General features: G+C 37.3%; 2 protein-coding genes across 20 annotated transcripts in view; one reads left to right on the top strand and one right to left on the bottom strand.

Annotated features, from left to right (window-relative positions):
• The window catches only part of kcnq4 (potassium voltage-gated channel subfamily Q member 4), a 62,577-nt gene extending 57,531 nt beyond the window's left edge, over window positions 1–5,046 (top strand). For all 16 annotated transcript variants that reach the window (XM_028461844.1, XM_028461843.1, XM_028461840.1 and 13 more), the window contains 2 exons: window positions 1,019–1,157; window positions 2,052–5,046. In XM_028461844.1, the coding sequence (XP_028317645.1) occupies window positions 1,019–1,157; window positions 2,052–2,255 (343 nt within the window). In that variant the 3' untranslated portion in view covers window positions 2,256–5,046. The remainder of the gene's footprint in view (window positions 1–1,018; window positions 1,158–2,051) is intronic.
• A 200-nt stretch (window positions 5,047–5,246) lies between these two features.
• cfap300 (cilia and flagella associated protein 300) lies at window positions 5,247–25,532 on the bottom strand. Of its 4 annotated transcripts, none has more exons than XM_028461846.1 (10): window positions 25,186–25,532; window positions 24,986–25,097; window positions 22,599–22,707; window positions 8,660–8,799; window positions 8,500–8,581; window positions 7,329–7,392; window positions 7,086–7,243; window positions 6,839–7,011; window positions 6,046–6,112; window positions 5,247–5,752 (listed from the first exon to the last, which is right to left on the bottom strand). In XM_028461846.1, the coding sequence occupies exons 3-10, from the start codon at window positions 22,602–22,604 to the stop codon at window positions 5,621–5,623; spliced, it is 822 nt and encodes a 273-aa protein (XP_028317647.1). In that variant the 5' UTR covers window positions 22,605–22,707; window positions 24,986–25,097; window positions 25,186–25,532; the 3' UTR covers window positions 5,247–5,620. The 4 variants fall into 4 exon arrangements, with proteins under 4 accessions (XP_028317647.1, XP_028317649.1, XP_028317648.1 ...); XM_028461848.1 differs by having other exon boundaries at window positions 6,839–7,002; XM_028461847.1 differs by having other exon boundaries at window positions 25,274–25,532.
• Between the last annotated feature and the right edge of the window lie 88 nt (window positions 25,533–25,620).

Raw genomic sequence — 25,620 nt, 5'->3', positions numbered from 1 at the left:
AAAGTCTTCAGTAGTTTCTTAAAAGTGCTCCCGGAGAGACTGGTGCAGGTTATTTCAGAGTCTGGGGGCCACAGCCTGCAACGCCAGGTCTCCTCGGGTTTTAAATTTAGTTTTTGGGTACTTTAGGAGACCCTGGTCTGAAGACCGAAGGCTGGGCCCTGATGTGTAGGGGCACAACAACTCAGCGATATACTGAGTGGTCTGGCCATGTAATGCTCGGAAAGTAAGAACTAAGATTTAATACTTGACTGGAAGCCAGTGCAGAGTAGAAAGAATGGGGGTAATGTGGGATGTTCTGGGAGCACTGGTCAAAGTCTGGCAAAAGCATTTTGTATGATCTGGAGTCTGTTTAGGGTTGACTTTTTAAAACAAGTGAAAACAGAATTACAATAGTCAATGCAGGATGATATAAACGCGTGTATGACCAGTTCGAGATCTGATTTTGATAACAAATGTCTCACCCAAGGACCGATAAAACATTTAAGAGCAGGGAAGTAGGAACACTGGGCTTGATGAGGGTTTCTACTACTACTACTACTAAACCTGAACATCCTGTAGGCTGACAGGAGTGAAGGAGGACCATGAGCTCACAGGAGCTGAGGCAGTGCACAAGTTAACTAAGGGAGGAGTGATACTGGCCCTAATGTGTTGTACTTAGTTTAAAAAAAATAATTTAATTGTTACAGTCATCCTGTGTGTGTACAGGCACACAGGATGTGCCTATAAAGATAATAATTTTTTTTTGTTTTTGTTTCACGCATTGCGTTATGGGATGTGTAGTCCCGAAGATAGATGCATAGAAATGCTTCTTTTTAAAAATGTTTTACTTCATTCTTAACATTTTTAGTTCATGAAAACACCGGAAATGTCAACAAGAGATTTGATTTAATGATCATTGAGGCCCACACTATGTTTTTATCATAAAAATAAATTAAATCTTAAGCTTAAATGAATAAAATGTATTTATTTGTTCTCTTGTATGAATATGCTAAAATATAACTGTCTTTTTATCTAACAGGGTGGATCAGATTATCGGGCGAGGAGCTGTTCAACCAGAAAAAAAGACTCGCTCTGAAAAAGGTGAGAAGACGCCACCAGAACTGGACCCATTGGATGAGCTAAGCATGATGGGACGTGTAGTCAAAGTGGAGAAACAGGTAACTCAGTCATCATCTGATTTCATGGATCTGTTTGGCTGCGTCCGAATAGTCCTTCCTATCGCCTTTCCTATGTACTCTTCCTTTACCCCTTAAGTTAGGGAAAGGCCATTACGTTTTGACAAACAGACGCACTTCCACTTGGTGACGACGGCTGTGAAGGTTAGTGACGTCTGCCGTGGTGACAAAAACTTCTAAAATGGACTACTACAAGCGCAAAATATAACACTTTCTCCTGCGCCTCTAACCGCTGATATAATCTCAAATATCACAAGGTTTGAATGTAAATCAAAGGAAAAAAGGCTACCAGGCTTCGAGGAACAAAAGTGAAATTAAAAGAACGTCACCATGAGAATGGTTGCTCACACTCACCTTCCATTCAGAAATCAACATTAATCAAAAATAAGTATGATTTTAAGAAATTGTTACATTTATGCTAGATATAGGCATACATAACATTGTAAGATTACAAATGTACAACTGCACAAAGCATTCCTAGATGAATGAAATATGCTGAATAAAACATAATGTGGCTAAAAATGTCTGATAGCTTTTTCTTGAATGACAGAGTGCTCTGTTTTCAGTCATCGTGAGTTTCCGTGAATGCTCGGATGAGTGGGTCCTTTTAAATTTGGTCACCACAAGGAATTGCTGAGCAGCATTACCTGGTCTTCTTTGGTAAAGGATACATCAGTGTTTCCTAGGCTAAAGGAGGTTATAAAGGACGCATTGAGCCTCCTTTCTTTAGCTTTTAGAGAATTTCAATGCTCCTTGTCATGGCCAAGTAGATAGGAAAGGAGTTAGGAGGGACTATTCGGATGCACCCTTAGTGTAGTGAACAGGAACCTAAGTTTGTTGTTTCTAATCAGAAAGACTTTGTCTGCATTTACTCAGGTTCAGTCCATCGAGAACAAACTGGACCTCCTGCTCAACTTCTACTCCCAGTGCCTGAAGAAAGGCTCCTCCCACTTCACCCTGTCCTCACTCCTGGACCCTGACCTGACTTCTGACTACCACAGCCCCACGGACCAAAGAGACCTCTTCCCCTCAGCGAACACGCTTAACATCTCCCAGTCTGAGATTGGCAACCTGGATTGACAGTGAGCCGACTCTAAACCCTTTACGGAGCTTCTTCCTGTGGCTGACTCTTTCTGCAAGCGGCCAGGCTTATATGTCTTCTCCTCCTCTTATCTACAATAATGCGTCATGCTTCATGTTGAGTTTCCATTCTTTGGAACTGAAAGAGAAAGAGGCCACCAGATGGCTCCACCTGACAGTTGGCAGCTCAGTGGAGGAGCCACTTTGACTACTGATCCCACCCTCTTCCCTCCACATAAATATATTTGCCTATTTTAAAATTCTACCTGTAGATGATCAGACTGATGTTTTTAGAGAAACATTTTTTTTGTATTGGCTGATTGAATCAACTGAGACTCAGAGCTGAATATGCCATTGTTGCAAGTGCAACACAGGTCAATAGTTCAAGACTTTGAGAATAAGAAGAGATTACATTTTTGTTACTGTAGATGAATGTAACGGCATAACTTTACATTCATTCACAAATCATATCCCCTAATTCATCAGCCCTGGCAACAAAGCATCTATCCTCCACACCCACAAACAACAGTTTCATGTTCAAAAGTGCTACTTTTCACATTAAAACAGAGAGGCATTGTGGTGGAGTAACTGCAGTTGGCTTATGTTACTCCCCAGTAAGCCCATTTGCAAAAAAACAAAAAGCCTATTTTATCGTGTCACCTGTTTTGGCTGGCATTGAGTCGAGAAATGTTTCCTTATTTCTGAATTTATCAGACCTAAGTATTTTCTCACATGTCAGAAATCCTTCGTTTGCATAATCACAAAGGCTGCGCTGCCTCGTCGGCTGTTTCAGCAATCGAAACTTGTTTGTTCCCTTTAAAATCTCTGTTTCAACCCGCACTACTGACATGCATGTTACTGTACATAAAAGTTCACAGACTCTCATCCAGTGCTTACAAGACACAGATGAGACTTTTTATGTACCGTTTCACTCCACTCACATCCAGCCTCAGGTCAGGATTACTGCTTCAGCTGGATTAGGCTCACATTGGTTGAAACATCTGAGAAAAATATGATTGCAATCTAGAAAATAATAAATAACCTGCAAGACCTCCAGGTATGGATTTAGGATGATGATGTCTATGGTTGCATGTATGATGTGAAACAGTTGGAGCCTTACAGCTTCAGTTTAGAAGGAGCATGCAGCGATGCCCTTTACTATGTGTTCTTGGGGTTCATTGTGGTGGTGTTTGCTCACTAAATGCTCTTTGTTGATGGACAAAACTGGAGTACACATGCAAACACACATCAACAATGAAAGCAGTCCTTGTACTTAAATACTTTGGCACTTGTCATGTTTAATTGTATCTTTCATGTGGTTTGATTACTGTAATTGTGTCCATGCACTTGATTTTATAACAGAAAACGTTTTAAGTTTTTGTTTAAAAAAAAAAAAAAAAAAAAAAATGATTTCAGTGAATGTAGGAATTAATTTACCATAATAAGTCCATTATGATCTTTCTTTAAATGTAGCTTTTTTGACAAGCTAAATCTCGATGACTCGCACACAGCTGATCAGGTTTACGCACACACTCAGTATCTTTTTAATGTCTTTGAATAACTGCTGCCAGTAAAAAACAGTCGTCACACCGTATTCAGTGAGTGAAAACACTTCCTGTTGAGCTACAGCTGACTCAGGTGCTCCACTTTCCAATTCAAGCCAAGCCCAGACTTTGGAACACTGAATGTACTTCATGGCTTAATGTTTTCTAGATCCCAAAATGGCATTTTAAGACCCTATGGTTAGAATTAAAGTGTTATATATTAAATTATTGGGTTAGTGTTATTCCTTGGTCTACGTTAGATCAGGGAAAGTTGCTTTTTAGGTACGGTTAGAAAGCACAGTGATGTCACTTTCCTTTTTTTTCATCAAAACCTGGAATTCTGAACTCTATTCTGTCAATCCAATTTATCATATGAATTTTGTTGGCTCCAACTTTGGAAGCCAACCTGTATAGATGTCTACTGTTAAGTCTTGAGTTACTAGATTAGCGGAAACGACCTGTGCCTTCTACGCCCTGGTTTTGTAGCTACTTTCTGTCCTCAACATCACTGAGCACCTCTGTCCTGTCTTTTAGCATCATCACTGTAGTAACATCATCCAAACATGTTTCAAGGTCATCCCCATCTGTGTCTGCTGTAGATGTGAATGTTTTGTATTAAAAAAAAAAAAAGGTAGAAATGTTCAGTATTTTTCGCCGTCACGCTCCACCCTTTGTAACACATGTTCCACCTGAAGGCATTTGTATCGTCTTGAGAGAAAAATCTTCCACGCATGTTTTCCCATCATAGGCATGTCACTATTAGATCAGAATGGCTTCCACACAACTACCTCTGAGGCCACTAGGGGGCGCTAGTCTAGAAACGAGTATCAAAACAGTAACTGATTGTCGAACTGACTGAATGCTATGCATGACTGAACCTGCACGATGCCTCTTTGTCTCTTCTTCTTCTTCTCCTTCTTCTTATCAAGCCGTTAGACTTTCACTGACTTGCTGCCATTTGACATTCCAGCTCATTTTGCTCTTTTACCGCTCTCGTAGTTATTTGAACTGTTGTTGAAATGAAAAAAACTGATCAAAGCAATAAGCAAAAGCTAATCATGTCTTCCAATTCCAATTGTTGTTGCTACAGGTTGGATAAAATATGATGCCAATTTGTTTTCTAATCTTATGCACAACTCTGTTAGATCTTTTAAAGAGATGCGTGAGTTTGTAACTGCTGAGTGTTAGAATTAGATCACTTGACTAACTTATTAATTTATTTGTTCAATAAAGCTCTTTGGACTGTATTTTTGTGTTCTCCTATTTCCCTTTTTTTCAGATTAACTTTCAATCAACGCTGGTCATAGTTTAAGATCTCTAGATTTAATCAGTTGATACACAATAAATGTGTCCAAACGTGCTTTCTTTATAGCCACAGTTTTGATGTTTCTCCTACAAATTAAGGTATGTACAGGCACATTCACTGACATGCAAGTTGTGGGTGTAAAGTGAGAAATTTATTATGATGCATTTTAAAAAAGGTGTTAAGTGAACAAGTGTGAAATGGCAGAATTGAAATATTTTTGTTAGTAAGTGTGGCCAGAGTCTGCGTGTTGTGTTTTCCTCTTTTTCAAAGGTTTTTAGGTTGAATGCTGAAAAAAAGCTGAGGTCTAAACCGATTACTCACCTCAATACAACAAACATCAACCACTTCTATTGGCCGTAATCATTTGGGAATGAAGAACTTGGAAGTATATTGTGAACTGAAGAATACAACGGTTTGAAACATCAGAATATGTGAAACTGCAAACGGAAAACTGAACTACACAGGAACCGATGGTGTTTTTTTCTGACAGCGAGACATTTCACGGTTGTAAATACTCATAAAGTCAATCTTCCCACACCGTAAAGGTGATAAAGCAAAGTCACGTGTCGTTTGAATGGGTTGACAATCAAATAGGCAAATGTTTGCTCCTCTTCTGGCATCCCAGGGAAACATCGCCCGGATTCATCCTACAGACGACAAAATATTGTGTGTTCAAGGCAGGTGAAGGCAACATAATGTATCGCTTTCTGCAAACCTTCTATAAATAATAAACCTTTGTCAATTTTGTAACATTTCGCAAACTAAATGGTTCCTTAAGCTTGAATTTACAGTAGTTGGACAATGCAACACAAATGGCTTTGATTCAACAGCCAACCTATTTAAATATTCATTTTCTAAGACGACACACCCCATAAGAAATGTGTATTAACTCAATATGGCCTATTAAAGACATATACACAAAAGATATCACATCACTTACATAGACACACACTTTGAGCACTGTGGAAACAACGCTGATCTTCTTTGTCTCTGGGTCCTTCTGAACACTACAAAAGAAAACGTTTAAATTTTAGATTTGATCAGGAGTCCATAGGGTAATACAGACTTTAGTAAAGTTTTATTGCAAAATGAGTTCATACAGAAAAAAGGGAGACATTTCCTGGTGAGATCATGTTTGACTGACAGTCAAAGAGTAATGTTTAAGAATTTGCATATATATTTCATTCAATTAAATCACATTTGTCAAACTCAAGGCCCGGAGGCCAAATCCGGCCCTTTGTAGCATTCAATACGGCCCACAGGAGAAAATAAAAACGACAGAGAAAACATGAATCATTGTGTAAATGAAAACTCAACAATATTTGCAGTTTTCCCGGTGCTTATATCAAATGATGGCAGTCATTTTTAATGTTAAAATGTTGAAAAAATATATAAAAAGTCATTAAAAAAATCTTTTAATTTTCCTCAAATTATTACATAACATTTTCCGAAATTTAAATTAAAGGCCCTGCTGCGACTGATATATGTCACTTATTGCTTGGATATTGTGGGTTTCTTACATATTTTGTATGTATGTACATGTAGAACTTTAAACTAGGGCAGAGTGATGTTGAAATGACTTGTTTTCCCACATAAAATACTGTATGTGGCCCATTTGAGATCAAAACTGCTCCGTATTTGGCCCCTGAACTAAAATGAGTTGGACACCCCTGAATTAAATACCCAATATTTAGAGTTGGGTTCGATAGAAACCAAAGCCAGCATATTCTTACCTGATCAGATCTTTGTACACTTTCTTTGTTGTGCTTATGTACGGATCAATGACGTCTTCATACTGACACAGTTCTCCTCCGAGGCAGATGTGCTTAAAAAGGAGAAAAATAAACTCCTCTCGCTCCTCTTTCCCAATCACATCATAGTGCTGTGAGTCCTCCTCCTGCAACATCTGAAGGAACAGAAAAGTTTGAAGATGATTCCATCTCAAAACAAACGAACCTAGATGAGCTTTCTGAGAATCACCTGTCTGAGCTCATCATAGTCAGGATGGACGTCATGAAGGCATTTCACTACATGTCCAGAGGGCATCAGGATACCACAGGAATAAATGGGATCAAACAGATCCATGGAGACCTTTGTGCAGGGGATGATCTTCACACTGACAGACACGAGCGGCTTGTCTGTAACACACGCAAAAACACGGAGGCTGATGAGGTCTGTGTCCTTTAATCACAGATGAAAGTATTTCTGGAGAGTACAACATACCGAAAGGCCCCCTGACTCCGACCTCCATCATGCTGGTCACCACGTCTGGGTCTCTGAAGAAGCTCTGCATCGGTAATGAAGGCCAGTCAAAGCTCATTAACAACAAATAGAAACTTTATCTGGACAGACAGCAGTTTTATTATTATTTCTCCTTTCAGATTTTCATTAGACTATTTTTAACCAATGACACTTCATGTAAAAATGACTGTTTATGGAGCTGACTGATCTGTTTGGATGAAGTATTTAACTGCCCTATCAAACACGCTGAATTAGACACAGAGAGATTTTAAACTTAATGAAGGGAAGAGCTTCATTATTATTCACTTGAAACATTTAAGACTATGGAGAGAGATGTGTCTTTTTAATGAAAAATGAATGTAAACAAAGATCTTGAAGTTAATTAAAAACAACAACAAAAAATTACATATTATATAGATACATCTTAAGATTTTAACTGTTATTCTATTAAAAAATTATAATTAAATAATAATAATAATAATTCAATTAAAATATAACTCAGTTCATTTTTTTTTTATTAAAGAAAGAAGCCTTTTTCAATCAAATAATTTTAAATTGATTGAAAATATATATTTTTTGATCGAACTGAAGCAACTTGTTTTTTCATTTAATAATTTAAGACACAACTTTACCTGGATTTAAATCACTCATGCATCCAAAACTATTTAATTATTTATTTATTTATTTATTTATTTATTTATTTATTTATTTATTTATTTATTTATTTATTTATCTATTTATTTATTTATTTTTAAAGAACTGGGTGACAATGCCGCAAATCATTTAGGTTTACAATAAGAAATCTTAAGTGTCAAATACAATAAATGCTATTAAAAAAAAAAAGGTGAGGGTAATGTAAGCATATTATTTCGTAACACTATTTTTTTTTTAATTATTTTTATTATTGTAATTAATTATAAATGATCTATTGTCTTATTTCACTGTAAAATTCAGACTTTTGATGCTACAGACTAGATTGAGATGTAGATTGAATTTTATTGATTTACTGGTGCTGCAAAATTGATGACACTTCAGAAAGTGATAACAAGTGTGTAATTTAATCTCTTTTGATCCTGTAAAATTTTGTAATGATAATTGATTTTTACCGTTTTGTAGAAAGAGCATCATGCACCACACTGGGATGGTTTCTTACCAGTGCAAACTGGTCGCTGTTGTAAGGGTAGAAGCTTTGGTCAAAACTAAAAGCCTGAGCTGAGATCCTCCCCAGCATTGACCTGCAACACACAAACATCAGAGCCTGCTCAGTTTAGAGAGGAAAACGTTTTCAAAACTGAGGTCAGACGATCTCTTACCATTTCATGAGTAGAGCCAAAGTCTCTTTGTCTTGGAGGAATGAGAACTGCTGCATTGGGAGAGGACGGAAGGAAAAAGTCAGCTCAAAAGGGTATTTCTCTCCCGCCATGCTCTCGTGAGATGTTACCAACAAAACCAACTGTGAACAAAAAAATAAAAGAACAAATAAATAAAAATCCACAGCGCTAATTACCAGCGTTTGGATTTGGTTGGATATGCAGTTCCCCAGGCGACCAAAACACGAGTGAGACTGTTTGTTTGTTACCATGGTAACGGAAGCTAAAAGCATTCGCTTTATTTTTTTCTACTTTAGCTATAGCTCTAATTTATCATGATTTTTCACCCTGTTTTGTCGCTAATACTTTAATGGCTTTTGATACATGGTCTCACATCAGAAGTAATTTATCAAACATAAGAAAAGGGAAGTGATAGGTTTTTTAATTAACTTGTCAATTTATTGTTTTTTTTATTTATTTTACATTTATGCTATTAGTGTGTATGACGATACTATCTCATTAAAAAAAAATAGACAGAGAAAGTAATTCTGACTTATAGACCTTTTGAATGTTTGTAAACATTGTGACGTATTTTGTTGGGCGTGGCTTAGCGTGGAGGCAAAACCACAATTGTCTTCGTTTTTTCTGAGCAACAGTGTCCGCTGGAATCCTATACAACTTTAATTTACGTCCACTAACGTTATTCCTCCTATTCTGGCACCCAAACACACAACAACACGACATTCTAAAGCTGTAACATTACTAGCCTCCACAGCCTTTAGCCAGCAGCGTTTCCTGTTTTTGCCTCCAGCTAGAGTTGTGACGTCACTCGAGACGTGACCTATTATACTATCTCTTAGTGCAGTGTATCATAATTTTAAATTTTATTTATTATTATTTTACTTTTCCTAATTGTTTTTTGTGTTTGTTTTTTTACTGTCAGGATGTGTTTGTGTTGTTTTTTTTTTTTTTGTACTGGCGGGAATGGGCTTCCATATTTTAGGCTTACAAATGTATTAGAAATAGTTTATTATATCTAATCGCATTAAATACCCATGCTGATCTCATTGTGCAATGAAATGTAAAAAATATATATATTAAAAAGTTGTTCATTTCATTTCGAATTTGTGACAACAGCTGTTCTTACAAAACATTTGATTAAAAAAAAAAAAGAAAAGAAATATAAAAAAACCCAATAGCAAGTTCTACAGTTAATAACAATTTAAATAACAATAAATTAAAAAAAAACAGACAACATATCTAATGGAGTGGGCCTATAACCTTAACACTTCAAACTTTTGCCCTTGTCAGGTGAACAGTCCTCTGTTGTTGTCCTTCGTCCCACTTTGGAAAGTACATTGAACGCACCACAGCTGCAGCTTGTCAATCAATTAAATGACTTTTTACCCTAAAACCTCTGTGAAGGGCGGGAAGGTTTGTCTGACAACTATTCATACTTCCATACCCTGACCCCAGATGTTACTCCTCTTTTTAAGCTGTTGGGATTGTAAACATGGACGCTTCCATTGTCGGACAGTACCTTCAACCCATAGCGCTCACAGACAGAGGTGTGGATGAAGAAGGTGAGTCTTCAAACTCTGGGTACATACTGTATGTTGGTCATAGTGCTGCTCATTAAGCACAACCATGCTGTTGCTTATTGTAATGTAGTGCATCATTGGACAGCTATAGTGGCCCAGGGGTCACATGCGGCCCCTAAAGTGAATAATGCACAAAATAAATACAAAAACTAAAACAACAAAAATACACAAAAAAAAAAAAAAAACCACATAAAAATGATAGATAAATGCATGAAAGGACATCAGAAATACACTTAAAACTCCAAAGCCCAAAAACAACACCAAAAAATGCACAGTCATTCCAAAAACACACAAGATGACAGAAGAATGCAGAAAAAAGACAATCAAAAAATTAGAGGTGTTCCTTTACAACTTTTTTTTTTTTTTTTTTTTAAACTTCCAATATGATATCAGCACAAATCATACATACTTTTATTACTTATTTTATAGTGTGGAATGTTAGAAAAGGCTTGATCAAGTGATGTTCCTCAAACAGAGAACAATAGTCAGCAACAGTAGGTGTGAGGAAAAACTGACCCATTTATCATTAACCAATTGGTTACATACATTTTAACCTTCAATATAATATCTGCAGTATTCTACAATTGAATAAATGTAATATATATAGACGATATTAGATGGAGTCCGATAAAATCCGATATTCGTTTTCTGGCTGATATCAGACCAATATCCGATCAATATCAGATCGGGACACTCCGAAAAAAAAAACATAAAAATGACTGCAGAAACTCAAAACACCAACATAAATACACAAATTATATGCAAAAACAAACAAAATGACTGAAAAATGCGTAAAAGGACAACAAGAATATGCATACATTCCAAAGTTGACACACAAAATGACAGATAAAAGCACATCAGAAAGACACAAAAACAGCAAAAAAGCACAAAATCATTCCAAAGACGCACAAGATGACAGAATACAACAGAAATCCAAAACGACAACAACAAAAGCACACAGTAAGAGAAAATATTTATAAAACCGAACCAAAAAAATAACGTTATAAACAAAAAATAATACAATTTATTTGTTCTTTCCTGTATTAATCAGATTGGTCATTATTGTAAATGATGATATGAACTAGTTTAATGTGTGAATAAAAATGATGTAAAACTTTCTTTTATGTTTTTCCTCACAGCCACTAGAGGTCGCTGCATTCTCACTGTAGGGTCTTTTGAGATTTATTCACTGCTAATATGAAGTTGGTTTTTGTTTTTTGCTACAGGTTTATATGAGCTTTCTGTGCGTTACCCTTTAACATTTATATTTTGCCATCCTTTAAAAACATCTTGATGTAATTTTTATTCAACATTGTCATTCGCTCTATTTCTTTATAAAGTGTTTTCACCTATGATCAACATTACTATAATATGTTGCCTTTGTTCCCATGGTTTCAGTCATTTTCTATGCTTACATCATTGCTTTGGTTGCTTTCTATTGAAAGGTTAAACTTAGTAAATTCTTGCAGCATCTTCCTTTCAGGTGTTTGTGGCAGAAAAAAAAAAAACGTATACCACCAACCTCACATTTATGAAATGTTTCATTTCTTTGAGAGGTTTTTACTGGCACAGCTTTGTACAATTTAATCTTCTCTTTTTGTGCTGAACCTGTTTGTACAAATGTTTTTACTTTACTTTTTAAAAACATGACCAGACTAGAGAGATTTACTGTATGATGCGTTTGGGGGCTCTTACAACTATCTTCTTCATTCCAGTCTAAATACTCATTTCATTCTCCTAATTCCTAACATTCCTGGATGAAAAAGGATGTAAGATTCCTTTGATCCACATTCCACCTCGGGACACCCGGACCTTGACATTTCCCTTAGAAATAATCTGGAGAGACAGCGGGGACATCCTGACGTGATTGTGTGTGTGTTTCTTTCCCTGACACTCACTGGGCTAGGGCAATGATCAGCTGGAATCTTGTGACCACAACCTTTGGAAAATCAGGAATGTGGCCTAAAATGTTTGAAATGTACTTATTCAAAGATCTATGCATCATTTTGCACCAAATTCTTTTTATTAAAGGTATAGAGGATGATTTTCCCAAAGTTTAGAAAAGAAATGCAATCTGCACTTGCGCAAAACTCTACCTGCTCAAGAGGGAACGTCTATGTGTGCGAGAGAGCCCAGTTTTCCTTGTTTACAGCTCTGTTTACAAGTTGGAGTCGGCAACGCTCATTCAGGCTTACCTTCCAAAAGAAGATTTGTACTTTTCCCACTATGTCAGACTCGCCACCGGTAAGTGAAAATCCATTTTTAAAGGACCCAATGTGCACCGGGCACGAGCATGTACGAAAACATATCATCAGAATGGTTGACAATTAGGAGGACCAATAGTTAAGATGATCCACCCGGAAGTTGAAACTTAATAACATCATCCACAATACCTTTAACTTTTTAAAATGGGACTACTTTACCGTTTTAGGACCTGTGTTCCGTCATCTTAAAATCACGTGCTTGATGACAAAAATAGCCACTTTTAGCCAGTGACGTGCAGTCAGGGTAGGCAAGGTAGGCAGTGCCTACCCAAGGGTGAATTGATATTTTGATTATTTGTTTTAATTATAATGTAATTATAAATGATTTATTTTTCATTTTCCAATAGCCTACAGTTCCTATAAGTTTGAACGTGTCAGCATTTTGTGCTTTTCATAGCCCAAATGACTAAACATTGCTATTTCCTGGTACGGCGGAGACGCTGCACAGTCTCACTCTGCTGTAAGGCAGGAGGAGGCCACGCCCTCTCTACGCTGCCTTTGGACGTGACCGTGCTATGCTAAATGCTATACGTACCTTCAGAGTGCATTAGTGAATTGATACAGCATAGCTGCTACGTTCTCTACCGAGTGGGCGGGATAACACTACAGTCATGATGACAGCGCGAGAGATGATAAAGAAACTTTCTTTTGAGGAAAAACGACAGCATTTAAAAGATGGGAGGCCAACACCTGAGTTACCAGACCTTCAGCAAAGGTAAGGTCAGAAAACTGTTGGTATTTTCCACAGTGAATGGTACAAAAGGAAGGATTGGCTTTGTGGATGCGCCTCACTGAGGCTGTTCTGAGTTGTTGTCATTTTTTCTATGGTTCCAACACAAACAACCAATGCACTACCGTGTCATGAGATATATCTTGTTGGGAGAGTATGGAGGCTATATTAAATAATTGTATATTTAATGTGTTACAATGTTGATTTTGTTTGATAACACTTGCCAGCAGAAACATATGAAATTGTCATTGGTGGTCTCGATTTGCAATGCCCTGCCTACCCAACCCTAGTGCTCACGGCACATCACTGCTTTTAGCCCATTGTTTCCTATAGGAGTGAAGCCTTCAGCCTGCTTTTAGCATCATTTAGCAGCTTTTTCAGTCAGAATGACATATTGTGCTGCTTTTAAAGATGTTTAACAAAAGAGGTTCAACAAAATCCCTGACCCGAAAAAATCTGTGACTGCAGCGGGGCAACGGTTCCAACTCTGCTGTTTCGTAGACAGCATGAAGCAGAGAAGAGCTCCCTAAGGGACCTAAGTGCTTTTATACAGGATTCTGCAGAAGGACTTATTTGGACATTTGTCTGTATCTAAAACTGTCTCTGAATAACTCACTCATTCCATCTCATCGGAAACTTGATGTCGTACGCTAAATAATGAGATCACTGGCAGAAAGAATGAGACACTTCATCAACAAATCAGTTTTTTTCTTTTTTTCCCAGTACAGTTATTCTCTGTCTTATTTGGTCATCCTTCTTTTGTATTATATGAAGCTGATTGCTCAATGTCTATGAAGCCTTTCAGAATGTCTTAACCAATAGGAACAGGGTAGAGGTGAACGTATGTAGTTATATTGGGCGTATAAGTATGTGGACATAGACACAATATTATTGTATTGTTCACTGTTTGAGGGACTTAGCTTATATACCTATACATGCTCTTCCAAACACAGCTGTGTTGTTAAGTTAAAGGTTTTTTTGCAATGCTTGATGGAAACGTATGCCTTTTTATCAGATGTGCCTGAATTTAATTTAAGTGACTTAATTAATCCCATTAAAAGCAATAATCTGAAGCCCAACAGACATGAAACTCCCACCAGCACAAGGAGAGATACCATCATAGAATGACCTGGAGTTGAATCTAACAAAAGTAAAGGAAAATAGTCCTTTTTTACATCCCATAGTGACAAGAAGTGCACCTAATCAATGTTTGGACACCTGACATACATGCTATGATTTGAGTCACCTCATTAAAACTAAAGTGCTTATTGCTTCATTTGATTTAAGTCATCAGGGTAAAAACTGAGCTCTGGCAATCAGCAGCTGTAACTGCAGATGTTGGAAACCTTTCTTTTAAATCATCTAGAATACATGATGTGACATAATTGTCCAATTAGTTTTTCTCAAGGGATAAATAAAAGAAATGGATCATACGTTTTTTTAAAGGTTCTTGTCAGTCTTTTTGCTCACTATGCTTAAAACTAAACATTTACCAATGTTTAGATTAAGGTGTGATCTACCTATTTATGTGAATAAAGTTTACTTTTTAATCATGTACATGTCTTTTGTTAGTTTTTCTTTCAATTTGTTATAATTTCTACTTGGAGCCATTGTAATTTTCCGCTGGAATCATTAGTCATCACAAGTATTTTTCCAAGTCTGATTAACAGAAACAAACCTGTAATACTTTTTTACATTTCAATTTCTTTTTTAATTGAAGTATCACATCTTTATCCCAATCTTCAAAATCAATGAATGAACTATGACATTAAAACATTCTCAGCACGTACACAATGTCAACATAAGCAGAAGGTGATTTCATGAGAACAAGACAAGTTCACATTAAAAAAGAATGCTACAGATTTGCTGCAATTTTCTTGTCAAGAAAAATAACCATCAGTGTGATTACGGTTCATCAGCAGGTGAATGATCTGCACTCAGGCCAGAGTTGACAATCGTAACTGTTTATTTACACCTTTCAGTCTAAACGCATGGATCTGTTTGTTTGGACGAGTTTGAGAGCTCAGAGTGCTAATAATCTAAGAGCAGATGCCCTAACTACATCACAACTTCCTGTTGGTATGAGTGACTCAGCTGACCTAACCTCACATCTATAAAAGTACAAAGTAGCTCCATCATTTTAAAATGTCACTCTTCATGTCTCCGAATTCACATCATCTCAGAGAATCCTGCGGGAGGACGGAGACGAAACGACATCGACTGAGGTCAGGTTTTAGTGTCTGGTTTTAAAGCTGTGTAAAAAGAAATAACACATTTATAAAACTTTGGAGGTCTTCTTTCACTACATTCTAGACGGAGTGGCATTATAAAGAAGACAGATAAAGGTGGGACCACTTGTTTGAAAGGTTAATGGATTCAGTGGACAGATTAAAAGGTTCTGTTGTGACTAGTTTTTTATTTTTAATAAGTGATGAACCAGTATCTAAAACATAATGAGGTTAGTTAATTTAGTTCAGAGCTCAGGTGTCTTAAACACATGTCACTTTTATGTTTTGTGTTGTCTAAAGTATGAGACAGGGGACGCTGACTCAGTAATAATTTATACCCACATCTGCAAGTAAAGTTACCTTGACATTGACCTTGTTTCTGTTCGTGTCTCCTTAGCTGGTTGCTTTCAGCGGTGGCCCACTGTTTTTTGTCCCTAACAACTTGTGTTTTATCTAAATTTTGACAAGTCTTTCAGTGCATTTTGCCTTATTAGATTTCTTTACAAAAACTGACCTTTCTTTTCTTTTTTTTTACCAGAATCCACAATAGCCTGCCTTTACTTTGCACTCTCTGAACTCCACACATCACATGCCCCTCACAGTTATCAGTGTTAGATTTAAAAAAAGAAAAAATGCTTAATAAGTCGGTGTGAATGTCCGTATGTTTATGCCTCCGTCCATCCACTCTTTATTGTATCCATGTCTTTTAAGTCTCTTATTAAATAACGTCTCAGCTCCAGTCCGGGCGGCCATCTTGGACTATGTCGTCACCAGCGCGTCATTGCAAGAAGTCGAGCAAGCACAGAATGACTGGAATTAACTTAAAGCAGAATTAAGTGTTTACAAGAACAATTAATGATTTAATTCGGAGTCAAAATTGGAATAAACCAGCCCTCTACTTCAGAATTATATTTGCATTCTGAATTAAGTCTTTACAAGGTCAGTTTGAAGAATAATTAACTTTTATTCTGAATTAAAGCTCCCATGTAAACATGGCCAGTATTTAGTCTGAACACACTCACATACTCAACTTGTATCCGTCTGCTTTAGAAAACATGGATTCAGACTCAATAAAAACAAAAGTACTCTCATCCCTCTCTGAGATCATTCCATCCTGTGCCATGTGATAGTTTATCTAAGACATTCTGGGAATCCTAGAGGAGCGCTGCAGCAACATGCCTCAGCTGGAGTACTACAGCAGTGTGAATGCAGAAATCAACTGCAAGTGCTTTGGGAATAAAGCCAGTGAGACAAGGATGCTCACTGGCATATCCTCCCACTAATCTAATCTGATGTGTCTGCTCAGTCTCCTCATCAGCCCTGTTTCCTGCCAGCAATGTGAAAAGCTCATTGATTGGTCCCAGGCTGTATAACACAGGAATGCAGCAGCGTTATGTTGATAGAGCTTTTGGATCAAAATTGTGGCTTTAAATGGAATTTAACCTGAAGATAGTTGACACGGTTATGTTTGCTTCTGGTTTAAATTTAAATATTTTAAGTTTTTCCTCTGAACACAGTCTCTCCTCTTTAATTGAAATACAATAATGTATCGTATGCTGAAATACATTATACATTTGTGCACTGTTTATATGGATATAAAGTATAATTTACATTTTCAGTTTATATTTGATATAATTTAATACTACTAACTGAACTTCATTGTCACTGCTTCGCTCCTCGGTTGCCCTCTTCACAAATGGAAGAACATCTAAACACGTCCGTCACGCTGCTTCTCTTTGCTTGTGTTTGGCCCGTTTCTCTTCGCGTCGCTATGGTTACTGCACAAGCAGGCGCCCAAGAATGCAACTGCAAGTCTTTGCCAGCGTTTTTGCCACTTATGACAAACGCAGTCGGTCACGTACTGCTGTGACCGACTGTGAGTTCACGGGGTGCTGAATCCATACACAACACAAAGTTAGCGTTTCCATCCAGTGTGCTCACACACTCCTGCTGTGCTTGAATACTAACCAGAAAAACAACAATAGAAGAAATGGAAAAAAGGAAGACATAAATTATTTTTATTAATTAGATATATTTCTAAAACAAATGCACATTAAGTCATTGGAAAATATAAATTAGCTAAGATGCCATCAAATATTGACATGTTTATTTAGTCTTAAATTCCATCAATGACGAGGCCTGCTGAAGTTGGTAGAAGAAAAACACAAGGAAGCTGAGAGAAGCCTTGCTGATGCTTTAGCCCTAGGGCCTCATCACTGGCTCTATTAACACCAATCTGCTCCAAACAAAACAAAGAGCTTCCTTAAGATTAACCTGACTTCAATTTATCATCAGAAAAAGCACTTGTGAAGAAATGAAGCTGTGTTTGTGTCACTCTGTCACGAATCAAATAAAGATTTCTTGAACAAAACAGGAAATAAACCCATTTATCCACATAATGGGTAGTAATTCAATGTTTGAGCATGAAAACATACCTAATGTACCTCACGTTGGTTAGATGAGATGATGTTTGACAGTGAAGTATTGCTCTGAAATTGTGTTACTGGGAGTTAATGTGTTAATGGAGAGAGCTTTAGGAGATCAAGGTTGGGATCAAATCGATTATCTTCCAAATGGTGAAGTGCATCATTGCTTTATTGTCACAACTATGTTTAGTGATCCACAAATACATTTAAAGGGACACTCAAAGACTATTATATGTAAACTTTACTGGAATAAAAGGAAATAAAAAAGCACTTCAATCACACGCTTCTGGAGGTCGACATGTTTGATAAACTGTCGCAGTAGTCACCAGAGTAAGTGCTCCATTCATATAACTCCAGTTGGTTTAATGAGGTTAAAGCTGCTGCTAATCAGAGACATAATGTCATAGATCAATAAATCGAACATCATTTGCCCTGAAAATTAGTTTTGATCGTCACTGTATGCACACTTTTTTTTTTGGACATTTTCAGAAAAGTTTTGCGCATTGCATGACTGAAAGTTGTGGCAAAAACAATGGCAGATGTTCATTTTGGGGCTTACATGGAAACTTCCCAATCCAAACTAAATTGAATATAAGGTGATATTACGGGGAATACTGGGAACTAGCTAGAAAAAAATGCTGTTAAGAGAATCACCGTCCTCATTTTCTGCCGAAGAAACGCAGGAAATCACCGTAAGAATAAATTAAAAACACTTCAATGCATCCGTTTACTTTGACTCCACGTCCCACAATGCAATGCACAAAACTTCTCTGACACTGTTAACAAGAGAGTGGTGATACAAATCACTCCGAAGACATTTCTTCTTATTCTTACTGTAACAAAGTTTTATGATTTACTTTTAAACCTATCGTCTTAAGTGCATCCATGTGATAGGTAGCGTATCGCTTTAAGTCCTTCACTGTTCACCTTTATACATACTTACAGTATCATTATGATGTGTATAATAAGCTTACATCTCTTTATACAGGTTTTTAGTTGTTGGTTGTGTTGGTGAGTGGAAGTGCAAAAGTAATTGGCTGTAAGAACACCAGGCTTGGAGCCCAGTAAGAAAATACACACTTAAGGGGAAAACACACACTTGTAAATCCAATATTATTCTCCCAGTGCAAGAATACGAACAAGAACAGGGTCAAGGGTGGAACAGCAGTATCATTTCAGTAACAACATGTTTATTAAAGGTAAGATGATAAATGCTGTCCTTTGTTTCATGCGACACAAAAACTTTTTGCGCTCATTTTGTTTGACAAACAAAATTAAACAACTACATATATATATATTTTTTTTGTAAACTGTAGCTCATTATTTTTTGGGCATATAGTTATCTTTTTTGAGCATTTTTGTAATTTACATAATATCATAACCTTTACAAAACATGAATGAGACATAAGAAAAAGTTTTACAAGTTTTTTTTAATTACCACATAAATACATAGACTTAAAATTGTAACAATGAAAGAGAGACAATGGGAAATGAAACCATGAAGGTTTAACTGTTTAACTACCAGACACTCAGTGGGTAGTTACTCAATGATCATTGTCAATGCTGGTTGAACATTTCATCTTATCCCACTTAAAATCTACTTTTGTCAGAAGGTTTTTTTTCATGCTACTAATTGAAGCTCATATACCAATATGTGCCTTTGTCTGCATGAGACCAATCTACAGTAATTTAGGTGAATGAGCTGCCTGGTAACACTTTAAAAGGGGTCAAAAGGAGAGATGTGTTGGATGTATTATGTTCCATTAGAAGAGATGAGTGTTGTCTGTGGGTGGATGGATGAATGTACGGTGGATGACAGGTATTGAGTGAGGGTCGGTCCCTGTGGGGTTGCATAGATAGATGGAGGTCGGATAAAGAGAGTGTGTTCAAAGACCACCTGAGACCGTGTCTGGTTCGATTTGTTTGATGGAGGAAATCATGACATCATATACTGGAGCGAAAGGTAAAGATTTACCTTTCTTTCTGTCAGTCGGATGTTTCTAATGGATGTGGATCAGCTATTGATACACTTCTTTCACTCTTCTGTTTTTCCACAGTTGGCATATAAGTCAGCCATAATTTATTCTGGCATTGAAGCAGTAACAGCACATAAATCACATCCCTGATGACATCATTTATTATCTTTGACTAAGATTACAGTACAATCAAGGAGTTGTCATTTGAGCAGAGGCCTTAAGGTGCTGTCTTTGCTTTGGGGAATATTTTGACATCTATCGATCTATTAAAGCAAAAAAAAGGTCCGCGTGTGTGTGTGTGGAGGGGAATATCTCTCCGACACGTATGAGTTTGACCTGAAACTTTGTCAAGGGCTTCCAAATACCACAAGTGTGTGCATCCATTATTTAGGAGTATTTTGGTGTTGCAAACGTTCATCTTAATTTTAAGATTACTTTCCCTTTCGGTAATGAGCGCGGTAGTGAGCACGCTACTTCCAGTTCTGGGTCATATGATTTCACAGTTTGTTTGGGTTTAAAAAAGGTAAATATAAAAAAGTTTTTGTAATGCTAAAAGTTATTTAAGTTAATGATTCATGGTTATGTAATATTTCATGGTTATTTAAAATTATTCTTTCCCGGGATCCCAAACTTTCTTTAAATCACGGGTCACGGACTCCACTTCCTCCAGGGCGTCAGCTGTGCTGAACACACACACACACACGCGGCTGATGCGCGTGCGTGTGAGAGTGCCGGTGTAGTGTAGAATACACCTACTGTGAAAGTTTCCTACAACAATAATTATACCAAAAAAAACACGAAAAGACAACATAAAGATACAAAAATACACATAATGACTTCAAAAAAACATGTAAAAAAAAAAAACATCATTTATCATGAGCATGTCCCATAGAATTAAACCATAAAAATCGCACACACCATTTACTTTGCACCCGCAAATAAACCCCTTTATAACACTACAGAGTATGTACACCTCTTTGTACATTTAACCTTCAAACACATACTCATTTGGCCATAATTAACAACTGTACTTACGCTCCCACTATATGAATACATATTTCTGACAGGCGCTGTACTAGTTTAACTAAAGGCAATAACATCTTATTTATTTATTTTTTTTAAATAATACAGATGAATAATTAGTTGTGATAAAGACAATGAATATATATGTATTAAATGTAAATGCATGGTTTTATGTGTGTTTACATGTATTTGAATGAGTAATTTATAATTGTAGCAACATTATTGACTACACCTGGACAAGGTAATTAGTGTCTACTGGATACACTTGGGTCCGATGTCCCCTGTTTAATAAAGCTTGGCCTGATGTTTTTAGGATACCTTGTTTGCGTCTGTTAACCCCTTAAAGCAGTGTTTCTCAAATGGGGGTACATGTAAGTTTGAGAAACACTGCCGTAAAGGGTGTGTTTCTGTCTTTTGTCCTGGCTGTACAAGCTGAGCTGTGACAAGGTGGGGGGTAGTTCATTAAGATTTGCTTTAAAATGTGTTCACAGTGAGTATTGAGCTGGCCCTTGCAGTGCACACTGATGATTTATTTGATGCGTCCTGGATTGGTGTGTGTTTGGTTTTGCCTTGGTCCTGGAAATGTTTTGCGGCGTCTAGATCTTTTACTTTTTTGGTGGAACTTATTGGTTTAAGAATGAATGTAAATATTACTGGCATCTGCCCTTTCAATTGTGCCAGTTTTTTTCCTTTTGTTGAGGTAAATGCGGGGGAAGAATTGCTAGCGATCACAACTCTGGTGTCAGATGAGTCGTATATTGTTCTACTAATCCAGCGCTGGAAGCAGTTAGTATTACCAGTCTTTTTTACATTTGATATATTAAAATCCTATTTTGCTTGCAGGATATTGGCACGTCGCATGTTAAAAGATAAGACAAACAGACGGGGAGACAATTCTTATTGTCCCAAATAGAACATAAAAAAAATTGATATGATAGCATTTTCATGACACTTTAATGATGTTTGTGTAATTCTCAGTACTTATGTCATCATACCTTATTGAAACTCTTTTTTTCCACACAGTCACTGAAATTCCACCATATCTGCATTTTCGTAAAAGTAAAGGAATGATGCATCAGAGCTAATTGAGCAAAAGCTGTCGTTGATTTTTCTGACATACTTTAGCAACTTCTTCAGCTCAGTTCTTCTTCCAGCTCAATGATTCAGATGTTGTCACGTCTCAGTCAGCAGTAACCAGTGTAAAAACTGTGCAGTTTCACAATCCATATGAGTTGGAGGTGGACAGACACGCGCATATGTTTGCACATGTCAGGAGGGCAGAGGTGACAGACAGATGAGCCATTACAAAGATCTTTGTCTTTAATTTGATTTAAAACCTGTCAGGCTTAATAAAGATTCACATGGATTTTACATGTTTTTTTTTAACCTTCTTGGTGTTCTTGTCTGGTTTCACAAGCTAGATGTAACGTAATTTCTTTCATAAATCACAAATAAAATTCTATTTTATTAAATTTTAACACCTAACCCTCAAGCAAACGTGGACAATTTATAGTGTCTTAGGAGACGAGCAATCTTTAGTTTTATAGCCTACCAGTGTTTCACTTTAGTTATGCATAACACAGTTAAAGAAGTGTAAACCTGTTCAACAAAAGAAGAAATTGGAGCCTAAAATCACCTGAACAGGAGAATAAAAGAGTGACATGTTAACACCCTGCTTGTACATCTCATGTTACCTTCATGCATGTCCAGTGCAAGTCCTTTGGGTCTCGTGGTTTGAGACGTTCAGTCCTCAAACAACAGTGCAATGCTGTACAACAAAGTTGTCTTGTGTCATCTTTGCAGCTGAGAAAGAGAAAAACAAATAATTCAGAGAAATTCTGATTGCTCCCCAATGTCTGTGTTCCTCATCAATGCAGCTGTGTCTCCGTACTCCTACGACCGATGGCTTGAAAACTTCTAGAATGTTGTTGACTCAGCCACACGTGTCCTAATTCTTGCAAACTTAGTCTTGTAACTTGTTTACTATCAGCCTCCCAATCTTGCTTGTTCCTGGAATAGAAATTACACCAGAGACACGGAGGTGGATACATTTCCACTCCTCCATGAGTCTGAAGAGACATTCTGACACATTGCAGCTGGGATTCCCGTCCCCACTGTAGCATCATGGGAGGATAATGAAAGGGCTTAGGAAAGAAAAAGAGGATTGTTCCTCAAGCTGTGTGTGTGTGTTGTTAGCCCACGCTTGGCACTTGTCTGTTTAAATGCCATAGTAGCTTTTTTTTTTCTTCTTATGGGTCAGAATCAACAACACATCTAAAGCCCTTTGAAATGAGCACATAGCTTTGACTCGTGTGTCACTGAAAGTTGTGTATGTATGCTGCGTCTCCATCGTGCACGCCCTTGGATTGTTCTAGTGTATGTATGGGCCTATTGTTTCCATGTGCGTCCTCAGCCTCCACAGTTCAGTTTATTTTCAGGAAATGAGCTCAGATACAGAAGCTGTACTGCTCTGAATCTGTTTTCCTTGTTTCTGCCTCTGGCCCAAAGAGTCGAGTGTTCTTGTTAAACATCTGGAGGGCTTGTCAAGGCTGAGTCACAACACATTAGATGTATCAAACGTGCAGCCATATAGGACTTACGCCTACAGATGTTGTGAAACGTTTCTGACATGATTCACTCCAGTTCTACATTGATGATCTGGGTGTGAATCATGAACACTCTTTTCGATGAAGTATTGATACACACACACAAACAACCGTCTCATGCACATGACTGCAATTAAGTTCCTGTGCATTTACGGTCAATAAAACATCAGAGCAAAGTTTATTGGTGACTCATGCTGTCTGCAGCTCTGAGAAATGGCATTCTTTGCATATTAACACAGCAAACAAGATGATGTTGAATAGGTAAACAACTTCGGAAAGCATGATAATGATTGAGAAGGTGGTGACAAAACGGCTCTTAAACATATGTTAGTGTGCTTTTCCTCAGGTGAAACCGGGTTATGCAACAGGGGCTAAATCTATAATTATGATACTGGATGAAAGATGAATTCTCATTGGAAACACAAGCATGAGCTAAAGTGCTGGTAATTGGCTACAGCTGTTAACATTTTTGGTGTTTGAACTTATTCTGACAAATTGATAAATAAGGGATGTGATCTCCAATATCTGGCTAACTTATGAATTTTTGTATTATTTTGTGATACAGAATCAATCAAGTGTATTCAAAACAAGACATGAAAGGTTAAAGGTGGTGAATTTTATTTGAAAAATCAATCAAAAGATTATATTTTTTTCTAGAGTAAAGTTATTTTCTTTAAAAGTCCCTTTAGAGCAGCCAGGAGGAGAAAAACAGGCTCGTACCTGAGAGACAACAGCCAACATTTATGCTCATGTCGTAAACAGGCGTTGTGACAAAATCTGTAACCCTACAAAACGGTGGCTCCATGGCTCAAATCCATGTTTATTTCAGATTTCAGCCAACGGAATGGCCATCACTCACTGTTTAAGGGGGCAGTTAAGGCTCCTTAGGAGTAAAAGCGGACTTCATCAATAAGTTGGGTCAATAAACAGGTGAGATGAAGTTTAATTGTGGGCATTTACATCCTGTGTTTCTCTTTAAAATCTGAGTCTTTTACAGTTATTATTTTATTTTAACCTTGTTTTTCATTTAAATAAATCACAGTGGAAACATAAATCTGATAAGCAGTAAATTAAGCCTTTGCTTTATTTTGGTTTGAATGAAAAGATGGCGGAACACCTCCTCACATGCTGCACATAATCAGGAATCAGGACTTTTTTATTCAGTTCTGCAAAGTGACAGCAACATGCCTTTGTGTGGTCAGTTATTGACTGAGCCTCATGCACTCACTCCTTCCACAGCCTGCTGTGACCCAATCAGTGATTCAGCCTTTAGCTTATTGATCCACCCAACTGGGGGTGGTGGCACAGCTGAGGACCACCATGTGTCTCTCCTAAATACCTGCTGAGCATTCCCGTACAAAAATAAAATGGGTGACATGCCATGATTTAGAGCCATTTGTCTCTAAATGTTGTATAATTTACTTTTAGCACAATGGTTCATACATAAACAATATTAAGACTTAATTTATACTCACACAAGACTGGTTCATCAAGTGTTTTTGTTTCTTCTTCTTCTTGGCCCAGGCTCTTCAATGAAAAGCAGCTGGCTAGCCCTGGCTACATTGCTGGTTCTGGCAAATTAGCTATCTGGAAAACAAGGAAGAAGACGGCTTCGAACAGAGGCAGAACTGAAATTGTTTAAAGGTTTACTTCTTCTCTTCACAAAGTTTCTTACAGTTAAAAGATATGAAGTTGCACATGTAAAATAATAAATATGTCATATGTTGCCGGAATGAGATTGTTGAAGCAAAAATTTAGGATACCAAGCTTCTCTCAGACTCTCTCCAAAAACTTCTCTTCCAGAGTCTAGTTTTGTTGGCATTGGAGGAGATCTTGTGCCATCATTTCCTGTCGTACCGTCAGTGACCACTAGATGGTGAACAGCAGGTCAACTCACTACTTTGTCTGCCTGTCATTGGAAAAAGCAACAGCAGGTCCTCTGGAGTGGGAATAAAAAGTGGTGTGAGGGGCAGGAAGTATGGAAGTGAATGTATGCACGTCTGAGTGAGGACGATCCACTCTGATAAGTAGAGGAAAAGCATGATGATTCAACGTGTGTGTGCGCGTGTGTGCCAGTGAAGCAGGGACCAGGCCTGAGGGGAGGGGTTAG

The sequence above is a fragment of the Gouania willdenowi genome, chromosome 11 (assembly GCF_900634775.1).
Source record: "Gouania willdenowi chromosome 11, fGouWil2.1, whole genome shotgun sequence".
Lineage (NCBI taxonomy): Eukaryota > Metazoa > Chordata > Actinopteri > Blenniiformes > Gobiesocidae > Gouania > Gouania willdenowi.
This window is presented reverse-complemented; position numbering and strand designations above follow the sequence as displayed.